The 17532-nt window shown below is 46.0% G+C and overlaps 1 protein-coding gene across 7 annotated transcripts in view; it reads left to right on the top strand.

Annotated features, from left to right (window-relative positions):
* The window catches only part of AFAP1 (actin filament associated protein 1), a 105117-nt gene that overhangs the window by 72021 nt on the left and 15564 nt on the right, over positions 1-17532 (top strand). For 5 of the 7 annotated variants that reach the window (XM_061587504.1, XM_061587496.1, XM_061587523.1 and 2 more), the window contains 3 exons: positions 7269-7404; positions 8396-8653; positions 17162-17273. In XM_061587504.1, the coding sequence (XP_061443488.1) occupies positions 7269-7404; positions 8396-8653; positions 17162-17273 (506 nt within the window). The remainder of the gene's footprint in view (positions 1-7268; positions 7405-8395; positions 8654-17161; positions 17274-17532) is intronic. The other 2 variants (XM_061587542.1, XM_061587533.1) reach the window with 2 other exon arrangements.

Genomic DNA, 17532 nt, shown 5'->3' with positions numbered 1-17532 from the left:
TTTATAAGAACGTTTATTAAACGTATATGTATATTTAAAAAGTATGCTGGTTAATTAATGGGGGCACCTTTTTAGTCCATTAAAAGTGTTAAAACTGATTAATCTAACTGATTGATCGATTGTGTTGAAGCCCTGCTGTCAATCCATAACCTATTTAAATATCAGATGAGGCATATCTTCCTTATTTGTTAACAAACGTTGAATTACAAAGTACAGAGGACAACAACTTCTCATGGCAGTTTTCAAGTAATATATCAGTGCAGTCATGCGAAGGGCCAGTCTGCCAAAATAGAGAAAGCTCTGGAAATCCTGTACCAATGTCAGACATTTGAAAGAGAAAAATATATGTCAAAAATCACCCTGCATGTCTCTTAGGACTTAAGTTGCATGAGTAATTTGGTCTGGTTATCATGCCAGAGTAAATTTGTGCTGTTGTGCCTATAACAATGGGTCAGTCCTGAAAATTTAGTTATTAAATCATGACAGAGGTATGCTTGTGGGAGACAAGGGAAGGTTGGGAGATGTTGACCTGATGTTCAATGGGGTAAAATTGCCCCTAAAGGACCAGGTCCACAGCCTTCGGGTTGTTCTTGATTCCAGGCTGTCCATGGAAGCTCAGATTTCGGCAGTGAGCCGGGCAGCCTGGTATCAATTACACCTCATTCGTAGGCTGCAACCCTACCTCCCTGTTCATCAGCTCCCACTGGTAGTACATGCCCTGGTCACCTCTCGTTTAGACTACTGCAATGCGCTCTACGTGGGGTTACCCTTGAAAACGGTCTGGAAATTACAACTTATACAAAATGCTGCGGCTCGACTACTTACAAATTGTCGCCGCCGGGAACACATCACTCCAGTGTTATTCGATCTACACTGGCTTCCAGTTATTTTCCGGGCTCAATTCAAGGTGTTGGTACTAACCTTTAAATCCCTACATGGTTTCGGACCAGTTTACCTGATGGAGCGCCTCCAGCGTCACCAATTATGCCGCCCGACAAGATCAGCCTCTCAGGGCCTTCTCTCAGTCCCATCAACTAAAACAGCTAGGTTGGTGGGGACTAGAGAGAGGGCATTTTCAGTGGCGGACCCCACTCTCTGGAACTCCCCGTACGATCTTCGGCATGCCCCTTCCCTGAATGTATTCCGCAAAGCCTTGAAGACCTGGCTTTTCAGACAGGCCTTTGGGACTTCTGGGGAGGGTTAATTTTCAGGACTAACTGCCTATTACTCTGAACTGTTATCATTTCTATTTATAGTTTCCTTGTTATATTGTATTTTATGTGTATTTTATTGTGCTACATTTACTGCAACTGATTTGTACGTCGCCTAGAGTGGCCATTGGCCAGAAAGGCGACACATAAATTAGATTATTATTATTATTATTAGCAGTTCCTAATTGGTATTTTAGCATGTTTAGTATCTAAAGTTCTTTGCAATCTGTATAGGAGTTTTATTTTTTTTTTTCAATAATTTTTATTCAGATTTTCATAAAACATACAAGACAAAATCATAAAACATTCAAAGACAAAAAACAAAATCAAAAATAGTTAAACAAAAAGAAAAAAAGAAAAAAAAAACAAAAATAAAAAATAAAGAGTAAAATATTGACTTCCCATTTGTCAAAGATCAAATCAGTTATAAGTCTATAATATATAACAATCCTGTCTCTTAAGTCATATTATAAAATCACTTTCCTTCAGTAGTTATCTTACTTAATCATCAAATCTCATAAACATTACTTTATTCTTTCCACAAAAAGTCAAAGAGAGGTTTCAATTCTTTAAGAAATATATCTATCAATTTTTTTTTCCAGATAAGCATATCGATTAATCCATCTCATTACTAATTATGATAATCTTATTGTCATAACCATAGTCAAAATAAACATTTCAATTAATCCATCACATCAGAATCTGTTAGGTTCAATAATTTCAGTAGCCATTGTTCTATTATCTCTATTAGTTCCATTTTCCATCTTCCATCTTCAGTAGTCTTGTTAAGTCCAGTAATTTCAATATCCAATCTTCCATTATCAGTATTCCATAATAATCTTGCTGTCAAAGCCATAGTCATATAGTAAGAGTCTGATGGGGATTACCTCTATCCCAAATATTTTCTTGCCATCCATTCTGAATAGGTTGCTGAAATACTGCTGTAAAATCATATCTCTGTTCTTTTTTTCAAAATACACTGGGTCATCTCTTAAAAGTTTTTCCATTGTCACATGGCTGCAGTTAATTCCATAGATTTTCTCTATATTGGGCTCCATCACATCATTCCAGTCCAGAAGATTATCCATGCCATTGATAACTTTATCTCTAGAATCTTCATTCATTTCTTCAGAGATAACATTGAGTTCCAAACAATAGATTTTATTTCTAAAGTCCATAGACTCCAAATCTTGTTCCTGTTCCACGTTGGTTCCAATCTCCGGGATCTCCTCTCTCACAGGGACCCCTATTCCAGTCTCCAGGGTCACCTCTCTCACAGGGACCCCTGTTCCAATCTCCGGGGTCTCCTCTCTCACAGGGACCCCTTCCAGGGTCACCTCTCTCACAGGGACCCTTATATCTTTAATCTCCTGCTTCATTTTACTCAATTCAATTTTCATTATCTCAATCTCATCCATTATTTTCTGAAACATAGTTATTTCCAGATTTTCAGCCACTTTCTTAATTGCCATTTTAAAAGAAAAATATAGGAAAACCACTTCTTATTTCAGCAACAATTGGGTTAATACTCCAAACTTGGTGACATCACAGTATAAACAGAGCAGACAGCCTTATCTCTCCAATAGTTAAGTAAACAAAATGCAGTTCCCAGGATCGAAACAATTAATGGCAATCGTCAAGAAACAGATTCGTCAAAATAAAATAGACCAAAAAGAGAGTAGTCTCAAAACAGTATAATATTTTTCAAAATAAAAATCTGGAATAGAAATCCCTCTTCTGTGTATATCTTTAGAATGCAAATCCAGGACAGCTTTTTGCAACAAAAACAGAGATAAGCTATTAATTAGTGCGTAGCAGAGAGAAGTTATGGCTCCCCAGTGAGATGTCAAAAACTGATCAATCTGGCAAATCTCTTTTAAACAGCAACAATTTAAGTCAAGTAAAAGAAAAATATAGAAAGAAGGGTGCTTGCCTGTTAGTGCGTTCTCTCTTAGAAGATAAGGTGAACGTTCGCTTTATCAGATAGAGCTTGCTGTTAAAAATCCGTCCCACCTTCGTCGGCTGGACCTCGTCCCATAAATTAATGAGATCTGGTCGTCCCAACAAAAATAGGCTTTGAGGTTAATCTCTTCGTTTCTCCCTACCCGGGAGAAGTTTAATCAGTCAAAAAAAAAAGAAAAAACTGACTGATATATCTGAATAAGCTTCTTTTGAGGCAGGAGCCCGTCTCAAAAGCAGGCACAGGCTAAGTCACCCTTCCCGGAAGTCGCAATCTGTATAGGAGTTTTAAATGTTGTGATAAGTTCCTAATTTAATCAAAACAATCTGTATATGGAGCACACCAGTTAGTCCCCCAACATGCCCAAAGCAGCATTAGATTAGAACCTGAAATGTGGATACTAAGCAGAGGGAAGACCTAAATACAAAGCCATGATATTAAAAGGCTAGGCGGCAGATGCTGGAGAGGTGCGGGTGACAGGCCACGCCAGCCTAGGGGAACGAGGGATAGATGCTTAATATCCATCCCCTGTTCCGGGCCTGTTCATCACCAGAAGACAACTGGGGGATGCAGGACTCCAGCCGACCTTCGACTGCTGTTATGAAACGCCAGGTCTGTGGTACAGAAAACACTCATCCATGACATGATCTTGGATGAGAACGCAGACCTGGTGTGTATTATGGAGACCTGGCTGGATGAGGCCTCAGCTCCTGTGCTTGGGGCCATGTGTCCAGCCGGTTTCTAGTACGCACAGCAGCCAAGGGTTGGTAGGCGGGGAGTGGGAGTGGCAGTTATCTATCGGGGGTCCTTGATTTTTGCCAGACCCCCTCTCCACGAGACCAAGTTTATTGATTGCATGTACTGGAGGTTGGGCCCAAAGGGCAGTTTAGGGATTCTCCTGGTGACGGAGTGAAATAGGGAGATCACCAGGGCAATAGACTGGGTGGCCCCGAAACGTCCTCTCCCCCTGAATAGAACTCAGATCGCACCCTGGTATACACCACGGTTGCGAGGTCTGAGACAGGAGGTGAGACAACTAGAGCGCCGGTGGCGGAAATCTCGTTCTGAAGACGATCGGACACTGGTTAGAGCAGCAATAGCTGCCTACCAGGTGGCAACAAAGGCAACAAAGAGGGATTTCTTTGCTGCCTCTATTGCGTCCGCAGAGTGTTGTCTCAGGAGGTTGTTCCAAGTGGTCCGAAGCCTGGTCGGTCCAGTTGTGCAGGAACTTATGGAGCAGTCAAAAGCCTCCTGTGACACATTTGCAAAACACTTTGCCGATAAAATCGAGCGTCTGAAGAGCACAATTCTGTACGCCGTGGATACAGGAAGTGGGCCAGAGTCGGCCAGTTGCATTCCGGTCCGATGGGATCAGTTTCAGCCTCTTCCCTTTGAGGAAGTGGACAAGGTGATCTCTACTGTGAGGCCAACCACCTGTCTGTTTGATCCTTGCCCCACGTGGCTCATTGTGGGCTGCAAAGAGAGACTGAGCAAAGGGATAAAGGCAGTGGTGAATGCTTCCTTGGAAGAGGGTGCTATGCCATTAGCCCTCAAGGAGGCAGTAATAAAGCCCATCTTAAAAAAGTCCTCCTTGGATCCCCAAGAGCTGAATAACTTTCGCCCAGTCTCTAATCTACCATTCTTGGGCAAGGTGACTGAGCGAGTGGTGGCCAAACAGTTACAGACACACTTGGAGGAAACAGACTATCTAGATCCATTCCAGTTGGGCTTCAGGACTGGACATGGAACTGAAACAGCCTTGGTCGCCCTGGTGGATGATATGAGGAGGGCGTTGGATAGGGGAGAATGTACATTCCTTGTCCTCCTAGATCTCTCAGCGGCTTTCGATACCGTCGACCACGGTATCCTTCTGGATCGCCTGGGGGGAATAGGAATAGGGCGCATTGTTTTGCGGTGGTTCCATTCCTATCTCTCAGACAGGCATCAACGGGTAGCATTGGGGGATGAGGTTTCAGACCCTTGGCCTCTCAATTGTGGAGTGCCACAGGGTTCTATCCTCTCCCCCATGCTATTTAACATCTATGTAAAGCCACTGGGGGCCATCATCAGGAGATTTGGGTTGCAGTGTCACCAATATGCGGATGACACTCAGCTCTATCTCTCGTTTAAGTCCTCACCAGAGTTGGCTGTGGATACCATTTCCAAGTGCCTGAAGTCCGTAAGTGAATGGATGGGAAGTAATAGGCTGAAGCTGAACCCCGACAAGACCGAGGTGCTGCTCGTGGGAGATAAGAGAAGGTGAGGAGATATAGACCTGGTGTTTAATGGGGTAAGATTGCCCCTGAAGGACCAGGTCTGCAGTCTCGGGGTCATCCTTGACTCCCAGCTATCCATGGAAACTCAGGTTTCGGCAGTGAGCCGGGCAGCTTGGTATCAATTACATCTAATACAGAGGCTGCGACCCTACCTTCCTGTCTATCTGCTCCCACGGGTAGTACATGCCCTGGTCTCCTCTCGCTTAGAGTACTGTAATGCGCTCTACGTTGGGTTACCCTTGAAAACGGTCCGGAAACTCCAGCTGGTACAGAATGCGGCGGCACGTTTGATTAAAAACAGCTGTCGCCATGATCACATCACTCCGGTGTTAGAAGAACTACACTGGCTACCAGTTGTCTACCGGGCCCAATTCAAGGGGTTGGTGTTAACCTTTAAAGCCCTTTACGGTTTCGGACCAGTTTATCTGAAGGAGCGCCTCCAACATCACCAAATATGCTGCCTGACAAGATCAGCCATGCAAGACCTTCTTTCGGTCCCACCAGTTAAAACAGCTAGGCTGGTGCGGACCAGAGAGAGGGCATTTTCAATTGTGGCCCCCCACCCTCTGGAACTCCCTGCCTTATGATCTTCGCCATGCCCCCTCCCTGGTAGGCTTCCGCCAAGCCTTAAAGACCTGGCTATTCAGGCAGGCATACAGGATTGCTGGGGGGGACTAGGGTTAGCTATACAGATGGGCGGTTTTAGATTTTCATCGACTGTTGTTCTGGTTAAATGTTGTATTTTTATCCTTTTATCTTTTTATGTACGTCGCCTAGAGTGGCCGTTGTCGCGGCCAGATAGGCGACTCAAAAATAAAATTTATTTATTTATTTAAAAAAGGAGGATGCTGAATTCTTTATCCTTTATTTATTTATTTTATTAAATGTATATCCTGCCCTTCCTCCCAGAAGGAGCACAGGTAGCAAGTAGGCACATAAATTTAGCACTAGTCCCAGAACAGTATAAACCTCTCAAGAGGGTTACAGCCCCCTCAGTTGCTTTTTGCTAGTTTGCTGCAAGACTGTAAGCTTTTTTTTTTTCTTTTGCCAGATTTAAACTGCATCTTCCTCCTCAAATCAAAATCTAACTTGGCTTTTTGCTTCCACCTAGGAAGGTGGGTCTGATGTTCCAGTTTAGTCACAAACAGACTACACCAAGCACTTAGGGAAAGAGCTGTAACAGTGCTTTCTTTCTAGGGAGATGAAGTCCATCTGCTCTACCTATAAGTTGTCTTTCTCTGAAAAAAGCCAAAGCCATTTTGTGACACTACTAGCAACAACACATAATACTTGCTACTTCCTGAGAAATTTCCTTCTGCTGTCAGAGGCAGTATGCTTCTGAATACCAGTTGCTAGAAACCACAGGAGGGGAGAGTGCTGTTCTGCCCAAGTCCTGCTTGTGGGCTTCCCATAACTGTCTGGTCGGCCACTGTGAAAACAGGATGCTGGACTAGATGAGCCACTGGCTTTATGTTCTTAAGATATAGGAGAATCTTACCTCATTTCTTAACCTTGCTCCAAAAATCTTCTAGTAATCCTTGGCTTTTTTGTCAGAATTCTTCTGTGGAAAGTATATAGTTATTTTTATTCTGAATCAAATAATGAGGGTTTTGTTTTATTTTTCTGGTGCTAAACAATAGCTTCCCGACTGAAACGTCAGCCTTCAGTACTATACTGTGTGTTTCTATAATGTAAAGTTCACTAGAAGACAGGGGGAAATGCAGTGAGGAATTTGAAGAAGGCAGAGAAAGGGTGAATCATGTTTTCTCCCTACATGTGCTTTCAGTGTAAACTAAGCAATGAGTTCTGTTTTTGTTTTAGTTTTATGAACAGACGTGTTCTCTCTACTAATCCTTATCGAGGAAATGCTGCCAATGGCTACGCGTGTCCCAGCGGGATGGCACTTCATTACGATGATGTCCCTTGCATAAATGGATCAGTAAGAATTGATCTTTGTGTAGGTCAAATCACTTACATGTGTTGAGCCCCAAAAGCCTATGAAGTCACTTAACTGAATATTGCTATGCACAGATTCTTTGAAAGCAGACAATATTGTTTTAATACTATGTGTGTGTGTAAACCAACATAAATACAGTATATTCATTGATTGCTTTAAGCCAACATATTAATGTAACTCGCTGGGGAAAGGTCAAATCAAAGATTTGATTAAGTCTGAGCCTCTGCAAAATATGTAAGAATGAAATGAGGAAGAGGATTCTGTTTTTCCGCCCTTTTCTCTTCTTGTGCATCTGAGTGCAGAGGAGACTTCCTGGTTTCTTAAACCTGTTTCCCATGATATCCAAACTCAGAAACTGTGGTTTAAGCACTGTTTATGAATCGGGATCAGATCTTGATTTGCAATTCTGGTTTCTAGGGAGTTCTTAAGCCAGTTTTGTTCTTTGGACATTATTGGAAGCTGTGGTTTGAAAAACCAAGATGTCCAGAGGAGAGCATCCGGGCATGTGAGAAAAGGGAGGATAGAGCATTCACTCTCGGCACCCATTTTAAATTAAAGCAAACTGGTTTGCTGAGCAGCCCCTTTACAACTGAACCAGACAACATCCTAGTATGGGATAGGCAAAAATTATCCATCTTGTTTCCCTCATGGTTTTGACCCACTAGCCAAATTCTTGGCTTATAACATTGACAAATGCAGGTAGCATGAATCCTGCATCTTTAATCATAATATGGATGTGTGGGGAATATAACCAAGGTGGCAGCTCCATGCTGTCCCTTTCAGTAGAGGTTTGAGGGGCCTTACTGCAACGTCCAAAAGTAACAGAGAGACAAAATGGAGAGATTTATGATAAAATATCTTTAAAATAAAAGTAGGTTCTCATAGAGATAATGCATGCTGAGAAGGGGATGTCAGAGTTAACATTCTAATGCTTTCATTTTTTCCCCAGTGCATGAAGCTTGTGTTAATTTACTAAGTATGTGTGTTGCAGTGGGAACCAGAAGATGGCTTTCATACTTCTTGTAGCAGAAACATGGGAGAAGATGGGCTCTATGATAATATGGGCCTGTACGATAACTTGCCGTCTCCGAAAATCTTTGCCTGCTATCCACCAGCAGAGCGAAAAACCAATAGGTTATCTACTGACAAACTGTCTTCTAACCACTATAAATATCCTGTCTCATCCAATCTATCTTCTGCTCAGTCTGTCACTAATACCTCTGCTATGGGGAGGGGATCTGTGTCGCAGGTACTGCATTGCTTAATTCTTTTAATCCAACTTTCTTTTCTTTGTGTATCTCTCATGATAATGCACTAATGCTAAATGCTTGTGGTTTAAATAGGGCCACGTACTACATTGTCACTTTGTTGTTAATAATTGTTTAGAAATGCTGAATATTGGGAAACAAAATCCCCAAAATAAAATTTTAGCCCATCAATCCATGCTGTGCTACCAAGGATTTTTCTTCAGTGGGTTAGCCTAGCTCAGAGGTACCTAACCTCTGACCTTCCAGATGTTGTTGGGCTACAAGTCCCATTATCCCTGACCATTAACCATGTTGATGGGAGTTGGGAATTTAACAACATCTGGAGGGCCATTCCCCTGTGCTAAAGTTTCAATGGAAAAGATTTTATGAGAATGCGAGGTCCCTGGAGTGGAGAGTATAACTATCTCCAATAGTTAACTTGCCAATAACTGTCATTTCAAAGTGTGTGTGCATGCGCTACATGTTGCCAATACTGTATTATCAGTTGAAAGGGTGCAGTAACTATATGCAATTGTTACTGCCTGAGCCCTTCTGCTCTGTGCTGGAGGCATCCTTCAGCTATACAAGGAAGCATACACCAATCTTGATAAGGAAGCTGCATTTCAGAAGCTTAAAATGGTCAGTGAGCCTCATGCACAGTGGGGAATTAAAGTGAGGTGGTGAAACCTCCACAAGTAATTTGGGGAGGGTGGGGGTGTTGACAAGGTGGGCATTTGTTTGACTGCCCTAACATGTTGCAGCCAAGTGGCAAGGTCACAGCTTGTTATCTCTTGGAATTCATTTGAAATGTGGAGTAACCTGACAATGTCTTTAAAAACCACCCTTTGGTGGCTTCGTCAACTCAGTTATTCATCTGAATCCACCCAAAGGTGTTTCCTGGGATCAGGAAGATCACTTGCTGGTGGAATCACTTTTCAAAAGTTTCCACCAGAAAACCGTGTTGGATGAGTTGTAAAATAACCACTGTTGCTTGCTCTAAAACAGTAATATATAACATTTTACGAAGAAGTGGATGGGTATTGACATGTTTAATCTGTTTAAGACTAGATACTTGAACACATAACTTGGCTTCTTAGATATTTACAAGTCCTTTCTGGTTAATGTATAGTATATAATATTGAGGCAAAATAAGACACATGGTAGATACATGTTCCCTACATTTGAAATTGTCACGTGCTAAAATCAGCAACTTCCAAATTCTGTAAAACAGCTTTGATACAGAAAAGTTAGGTTATAGCAACGTAGTTGTATGTGAAGCCAACCAGTACAACACCAGATTAGTGTGAAATTCTGCCGCTGGTAAGCAAAACTTGGAATTAGCTTCCTTTGATTTTTTTGGTAAAATCTCACATCAACCTGATTTGCACATCACTTTAAACCATAATTTAAAATGAACAAGCAATGTGCAGATGCTCAGTGCTCAAAAGTCTTCACATCCCTCCTCCCTTGCTCCCTTCTCTAGTGCACCTGGGAGGAAAGAGACCAGAATTTGGCTTGCCATTAAATGCAAACCAGCACTTGGTTTCTTTCTCTCCTAACAAATCATGATGGTAAGCCAAAGTTTGTTCTCAGCTTACCTTCATAAATTGTTAGGAGAGAAACAAACCATAAGTGCTTGTTCGTACGTAACGGCAAGTCAAACTCTAGTTTTTCCACGGGTAGCCTGCCATCACTTTGGGCTTTACTGCCATCTAGCGTCCGAAGGCAAGAATGCACTGGAGTTAAAACCTGGGCGTCGGGCCCCTCCCACTCCAGTCTTCATTCTTGCCTTCGTCTGAGGCGGTTTGGATTTCTGGACAGAGCATAGCTAAGTTATTATTCCTTCTTCCATTTGGCTTTTTTCCTTGTTTTCCCCCCCTCCCCCTTGGTGTTTGGAGGGTGTGGAATTTTTCCTGTATCCTCTTTTTCCCGTTTTTTATTTTTTGGGACCCCCCCTTTTCTCATATTTTTTCTTGTATTTTTCATCGTATTTTTTCTTGTTTTTCTCTGGCGTTTCTTTTCCCTCCTTTTTTGGTGACTGGGGTTATTCGGGGGCGCGTTGCTGAGGCTTCTCAAGCAGCGGCTGCTGCTTCTCTGTTGTGTGGGGGACCCGCAGCTGCGGCTCCCCCCCCGGTTCGGTCTCGGCGTAGGGTAGCTTGTGGCTGCGGCTCCCTTGTGGGTCCTCCGCCCGTTGCCGCACTCCCAGGACAGCGTTTTGCTCTCCTCGCCAGGAGCCTGCTGCAGCGGTTCCAGCCTCCGTTTTGGTTTTTCCCTCGGAGGCGGAGGCGAGCCCCCCGCCACCTCTTTTCCTCCGACAACGTTTTTCCTCGCGGAGGCCTTTTTTGCAGCCCTACACGGCAGCGGCTCCTCTCAGCTGCTTCTTAAGCCCTGCTGGGGCTCTGTTTAGGCTGCCCGATCTCGCGGCTGCCATTTTGATTTTTCATTTTTTATTTTTGGTTTCACTTTTGAAGGTTTCGTTTTTGCGGTCTCAGCCAATTCAGTGTTTGCCTAACTTTGCTGCATGTGAGACCTGTGTAGTTGGAGCAAGCTGTATTTAAGTGATACCACACCTTCCCCATTGTGTGTGTGTATCCTCTTATGTGCACCACTTTTTGATGCAAGCCCCTTCTTCTGGTGGCGCTCTAGTTTTGTCAGTGCACATTGGTGATACCGCACCTTCCCCATTGTGTGTGTGTATCTAGCCCTGGCCACGCTGCACTTTTAAAAGCAACATTTTTCCTGGCAGTGTACGTAGCGGTCTCGCACCTTCCCCATTGTGTGCATGTACCTAGCTGGTGGCCAATATTGCATCTCGACTTCCCCTTTTTGGAGTCCTGATTGCTTAGTGTGATATCAGTACTTTATTTGTGGGCGTGCACCCACTTATTTTTGGATGCCATAGTGAACCTAGTCAATTTTCTCTTGGCACCTTGCTCCCCAGAGGTGGCACAACCTTCAGGGGCAAGTCGTCAGGGCATCGCCCCACCTCAACACAAACCATCTAAACATAAGCACACTAAAGCCTTAGCCAAGACTAAACACCTGTCTGCCCATGGTGTGCCCAAGAGGGCATGATATGTCTCAGCCCCTATCCTGGAGAAGCCTGCGCAAGAAGCGGTACCTGTGCTCTTTCAATCTCCTTCTGGGTCATCAGAGAATGAGTTTGAAGGCTTCCCCAGCCAAACTCCTTGTCACTCTGATATCTCCCTTACTCCTCTGACTCCATCTGTGCAGACTCACCTGCCTACTCAGGAGCATGCTGCACCTGCTCCTCCTCCTTCAGGGCTACAATTGACTCCAGAATTCCTGCTACAGCTGCGAGAGGTGCTCGGGTGCCTCTCTCAACCTCAGCCTCCAGCACAGCTGTCCCCTCAGCCTGGAGTCTCGCGGCAGTCCAGTTCTGCAAGACAACCTGGCTGTCATGATGATGCCCCTCTACCCTCGCCTAACCCATTCGATGTGGTCAGGGGCAGATTTGGCGTGGAGCCCTCACGGATGGACGACTACTTAAACTTCTTGCAGGCCGACCCTGACGAATGGAGTGGGGAATCTGATCCAGATGAGGACTACTCTTAACGCCTCTTTGACCCGGCTGATTTCACCCCTTTCTCGCAGAGTAATGGACACCCTTGGCATTCAACCAGCACAAACGCAACCTACTGCCCCTCCTGTGAAGGGTGCCAGAGTTCTCAAGTCCCCCAGATTAGTGGATCACTTTATCCCTGTGCCAGATCCCATTAACAAGCTGGCCAGAGAAGAATGGGCCCGCCCTCTCCGCCTGCGCCGCTTCTCTCCATTGGCCAACAAGCTGTATACCCTGGCCCCAGAATTCATGTCGTTCCTGAATGTCCCTGGGGTGGACCAACCTATCTCCAATCTTGTTTCTCGGTCTCTCCTCCCGAAAGAGGGAGACTCACAGTTCAAAGATCCCTCTGAGAGGCGGCTCGACTTTGTTCTACGAAAGAACCACGAGGCTTCTGCTCATTCCATCTGGGCCTCCGCTGCCGCCTCCATCTTCTCACGGGCCTCCATGATGTGGCTCGATGACCTTTTGGACGACCCTAATCCGGATCCCGCCAAGTTATGAAAGGGCCTACTCAAATTACACAAGGCAGCTGCATTTGTGGCAGACTCCACGCTAGACGTGACCCACCAAGGAGCATGGGCCCTCGCTGCTGAAATTGTAGCTCGTTGAACCCTATGGCTCCGACATTGGGACGCTGACACTACCGCCAAAACTAACTTGTCTATGGCTCCATACTCGGGCTCTATGCTTTTTGGTGAGGATGCACTTAAAGCTGTCTTGGTTGACCCCAAGGACAATCGTAAGCCTACGTTAGCCACAGCCAGAAGAGACGATCGCAGGCCTTTTCGGCGGTTTACTCCTTACCGCTCCTTCCAGCCCTTTCGGGGGGGGCGACCTGGTGGGCGAGGACGGGACACCAGGTCTACAGATTTCCGTTCCTCCAAGGCACCCTGGCCCAGACAACGCTTCCAGCTCAGAGCCCAATACCAAGGCAGGCAAGCCCCCTTGGCCTCTTATGGCAGAGGAGCCCGTCAGCGCAGGCAGTTCTGATGCCATGCCCATTGGAGGCAGACTCTCCTTCTTCTCCAGCTCCTGGCTCACTCTGACACACATCTCTTGGGTCAGGGTCATCTTCACCCAGGGGTACAACACAGAATTTTGGACCCCCCTGGACAGATTTTGCCTCTCCCCCGTCTCCAAGTCACGCAGGACGGTTATGCAGGATGCCCTACACCATTTGCTAGACATAGCCGCTATAGAGCCAGTACCACCATCCGAAAGGCTGCAAGGCGTCTACTCCATCCTTTTCGCGGTCCCCAAACGAGATTCTTCATGGAGGGCGGTCTTAGACCTCAAGTTTGTCAACCGCTTTGTCGCTTCAAGATGGAGTCACTGGCGTCAATTGTGGAAGCACTGCAACAAGGGGATTTCCTCGCATCCATCGACTTAAAGGATGCTTATTTACACATACCAATTTGCCCGGATCACAGATGATTCCTGAGATTCTCACTAGGCCAGCACCACTTCCAATACCGTGCCATGCCATTCGGCCTCTCCTCGGCTCCTCGAGTCTTCACCAAAGTGATGGCCACCATGGTGGCATTTCTTCGTCTACAGGGGGTTCACATTTACCCCTATCTGGACGACCTGCTCCTTCGAGCATGCTCCCAGGACTTGGCCAACAGACAACTCCAGTTCACCCTAGAGGCCCTAGACTCTCACGGCTGGCTGGTCAACACCAAAAAGAGTCATCTGCAGCCAACCCAGCGCCTCCAGCACCTGAGAGCCATACTGGACACATCTGTAGCCATGTTTTTTCTGTCCCCAGACCGTATTGCCTCCATCACAGCCATGGCAACCTTATTGATACATCTCTCAAGGGCAGATGTCATGCTCCTGGCGCAGCTTCTCGGGTCAATGATTTCCACAGTTCACATCGTCCCGTGGGCTCGACGTCACTCGAGACCTCTACAATGGGCCCTCCTACCATTTCAGGCGGACATTGCCAAGTCCAACCATCGTGTGATTCCTCTGGACCGATCGCTGAAGGACTCATTCCGCTGGTGGGCAACGACAGCACACCTCAGCAAGGGTACGCCATTTCGGGATCCAGTCAGGGACTTAATCACCACAGATGCCAGTTTGTCGGGCTGGGGAGCCCATTGCAACTCCACCTTCATCCAGGGCGTGTGGTCCACAGTGGACCTAACTCACAACATAAACTGGCTGGAGCTCAGGGCTGCTCATCTGGCCCTTCGGCACTTCCAGCCACTGTTCTCTCTGCAGTACGTTCTCATCCGTACGGACAATGTTTGCATGAAATCTCATCTCAACAGACAGGGGGGTACCAGGTCCAGGGTTCTTCAGGCAGAGGCGACCCGAATCTTCGACTGGGCCGAGAGCCATCTATTGTCCTTACGGGTGGAACATCTCAGCGGGGTTCTGAACATGACCGCCAATTGGCTCAGCAGACAGCAGGTCAGCCTGGGAGAATGGAAGCTTCATCCAGCAGTGTTCCACCTTCTCCAGCTCCGGTTTGGCACCCTCTCGGTGGACCTCTTCGCTTCCAGCCACAACTGCCAGCTGCCTCGTTACTTCTCGAGGTACCTAGAGCCGACGGCAGAAGCAGTGGATGCACTGATAGCACCATGGCCAGGCGGGCTTCTGTATGCCTTCCCTCCGATATCCCTCCTGGGCAGGACATTGACGAAACTCCGACATGAAGGGGCTTGGATTCTCCTGATAGCACCATACTGGCCTCGCAGACCTTGGTTCTCGGACCTTCTCTCGATGTCAGTTGCGGATCCCTGGACCCTTCCGGTCAGGCCGGATCTTCTCACTCAGGGACCAATTTGGCATCCAGACCCAACCTGGTTGAGCCTGACGGCCTGGCTTTTGAATGGACGCAGTTGAATACTGCCGGACTTTCTCAGGGGGTGATCGACACTATCTTAGCATCGAGACGGCCGTCAACAATTCGCATTTACCAGAGTACCTGGCGTGCCTTTTCCAACTGATGTACCACCAAAAGTTTACAGCATGTTCTTCAGTTCCTATACAGAGGTCTGACATTGGGACTGCGGCCGAACACTCTGCGTCGCCATGCCTCCACCATCTCTTCAATCCTGTCCGTTTCCTCATTGGCCACCCCCTTGGGAGCTCACCCGCTCATCAAACGCTTCCTAAGAGGGGCTGCCCGCCTCTCTCCAGCTGTGCACCACCACTTTCCCCCCTGGAGCCTCTCCAAAGTCTTGCAAGCCTTACAGCGCCCTCCGTTTGAACCTCTTGCCTCAGTACCTCTCAGACTGTTGTCTTTCAAAGTCCTTTTCCTCATTGCTATTACTTCTGCGAGGCGGATCTCGGAGGTACAGGCCTTGTCATTGGCCCGTCACCTCTGCATCTTTCATAAGGACTCAGTAGTTCTGAGGCTGGACCCATCCTTCCGTCCTAAGGTCAACTCAGTATTCCACTGTAGCCAGGACATTGTGCTTCCATCATTCTGCCCAAAGCCAGTCCATCCCCTCAAAAAGGCCTGGCATTCGCTGGATGTTAGGAGAGCACTCAAAATTTACCTCTCTCGCACCCAAGACATCCGGCAGACAGAATCCTTATTTGTATCCTTTCACCATAGGACTTTGGGGAAAAAGGTTTCCAAATCCACGTTGTCCTGTTGGCTACGGGCCTGTATCGCCCTGGCATATCAGTCCCTTAATTTGCCAGTGCCGTCTAACATCACGGCTCATTCCACCAGGTCAGCAGCCGCTTCGGCGGCATTTGTAACTAATGCACCTCTTGCTGACATATGTAGAGCTGCGGTATGGGCTACCCCTAACTCCTTTGTGAAGCATTATAAGACTGATCGCTATGCTTCGGCTGACGCCTCCTTCGGGAGACGTGTCCTCCAACATGTCCTTTCTGAATCGTAAACTGCTGGTAGTCCCTCCCTATTAGGGGGCTGTGTTGGTACATCCCAAGGTGATGGCAGGCTACCTGTGGAAAATGGTCCATTGGACTCACCTGAAGGGTGATTTTCACAAGTATGCCTGCCATCACGTCCCTCCCTTGTGGGGGATCTCTGGATGACTTGTTCCATTTTTATATTCTATCTGCTATAGGTTTTGTGCTCTGCCCTGTATTAACCCTCAGTTAAAACCTGTATTATTAGGTTGCAATTTCTATAGTGTTCCCTGCTCCAGTTTTCTTCTCTCTGTTTTCCTTGCTGCTGGGGCCTTTGGCTTTTTGTTCCTTTCAGATATACCACTTCGGACTCGTCGCAAATGAAGACTGGAGTGGGAGGGGCCCGAGGCCCAGGTTTTAACTCCAGTGCATTCTTGCCTTCGGACGCTAGATGGCAGTAAAGCCCAAAGTGATGGCAGGCATACCTGTGAAAATCACCCTTCAGGTGAGTCCAATGGACCATTCTTTCCTTCCTGGGGTACTGCAGTAAGCAGCAGAGGAGGAGTGAAGCACAGTCTTTTGAGTGGTATGCACTAGGATCATACTTACTGTATGCAAACTGGGTCATTCGTATGCAGAATTGAATTTTCATTTTAAACATTGTCATAGCTCTAATAATAACAGCCAATGTTACTGATTTAATATTTTGTAATTGGAACCAACACCAGCTTGCCTAAATCTGTGCATTTGCCTGTGATTGTTGTGTAACACATACCTTTTCAAAACCACGTAGCACATTCTGAAAGATAGCTTAAAATTTTGAATACTCACCTATGTCCTATGGCTTAAGAAACGTGTGATCTCATTGTTGCATGCTCCTCAATAAGCAGCTGGAGATGCTCTTTGTTTGGTCTTGTTGCTTGAGAAGGAGCACCTTTTTCAGCCAAGCTAGTTCTAAACTTGTAATCAGAAATGACCTGCTTTCAATTGGGCAGTTCTGGACAGTTTTGAAGCTTTGATCTAGGAAAAGTGTGAACACTGTCATCCAGTAATTTCTGCTAAATATATATTTAATTTTTTCTAACAGTTTAAAGGAAAGAAGGCTTCTGCAGCTGCAAATGGGATTATGGGGAAAGGAAGAACATTAAACCCACAAAAGAAATCAGAATTTTCTTCAAATGTGAAACGCAGTACTTCTAGTGAGTGTTCCCTGTTTATGGAAGGCCTTATCCTGGGAAACTACTGTAAAAGTAGTCTAAATCTATCCAGTAAGCCACATTGGCTTTCTAGTGGCGGGGAGGGAGAGAGGGGAGTAGAAACAGGTGGGGGCATGACCAACTTTTGCAGGCTGGAAGGGTAATAAGTATCGGGATCAGTTCTGGAAAGGAAATACTGTGATGTCACACAGGAGCCCATTCTGTTCCCACAAATTTCAACATCATTAGAAGTAGCCTCATT

This window comes from Rhineura floridana, chromosome 1, assembly GCF_030035675.1.
Source record: "Rhineura floridana isolate rRhiFlo1 chromosome 1, rRhiFlo1.hap2, whole genome shotgun sequence".
Taxonomy (NCBI): domain Eukaryota; kingdom Metazoa; phylum Chordata; class Lepidosauria; order Squamata; family Rhineuridae; genus Rhineura; species Rhineura floridana.
The sequence above is the reverse complement of the archived record's forward strand: the minus strand, read 5'-3'. Positions and strand labels throughout refer to the sequence as shown.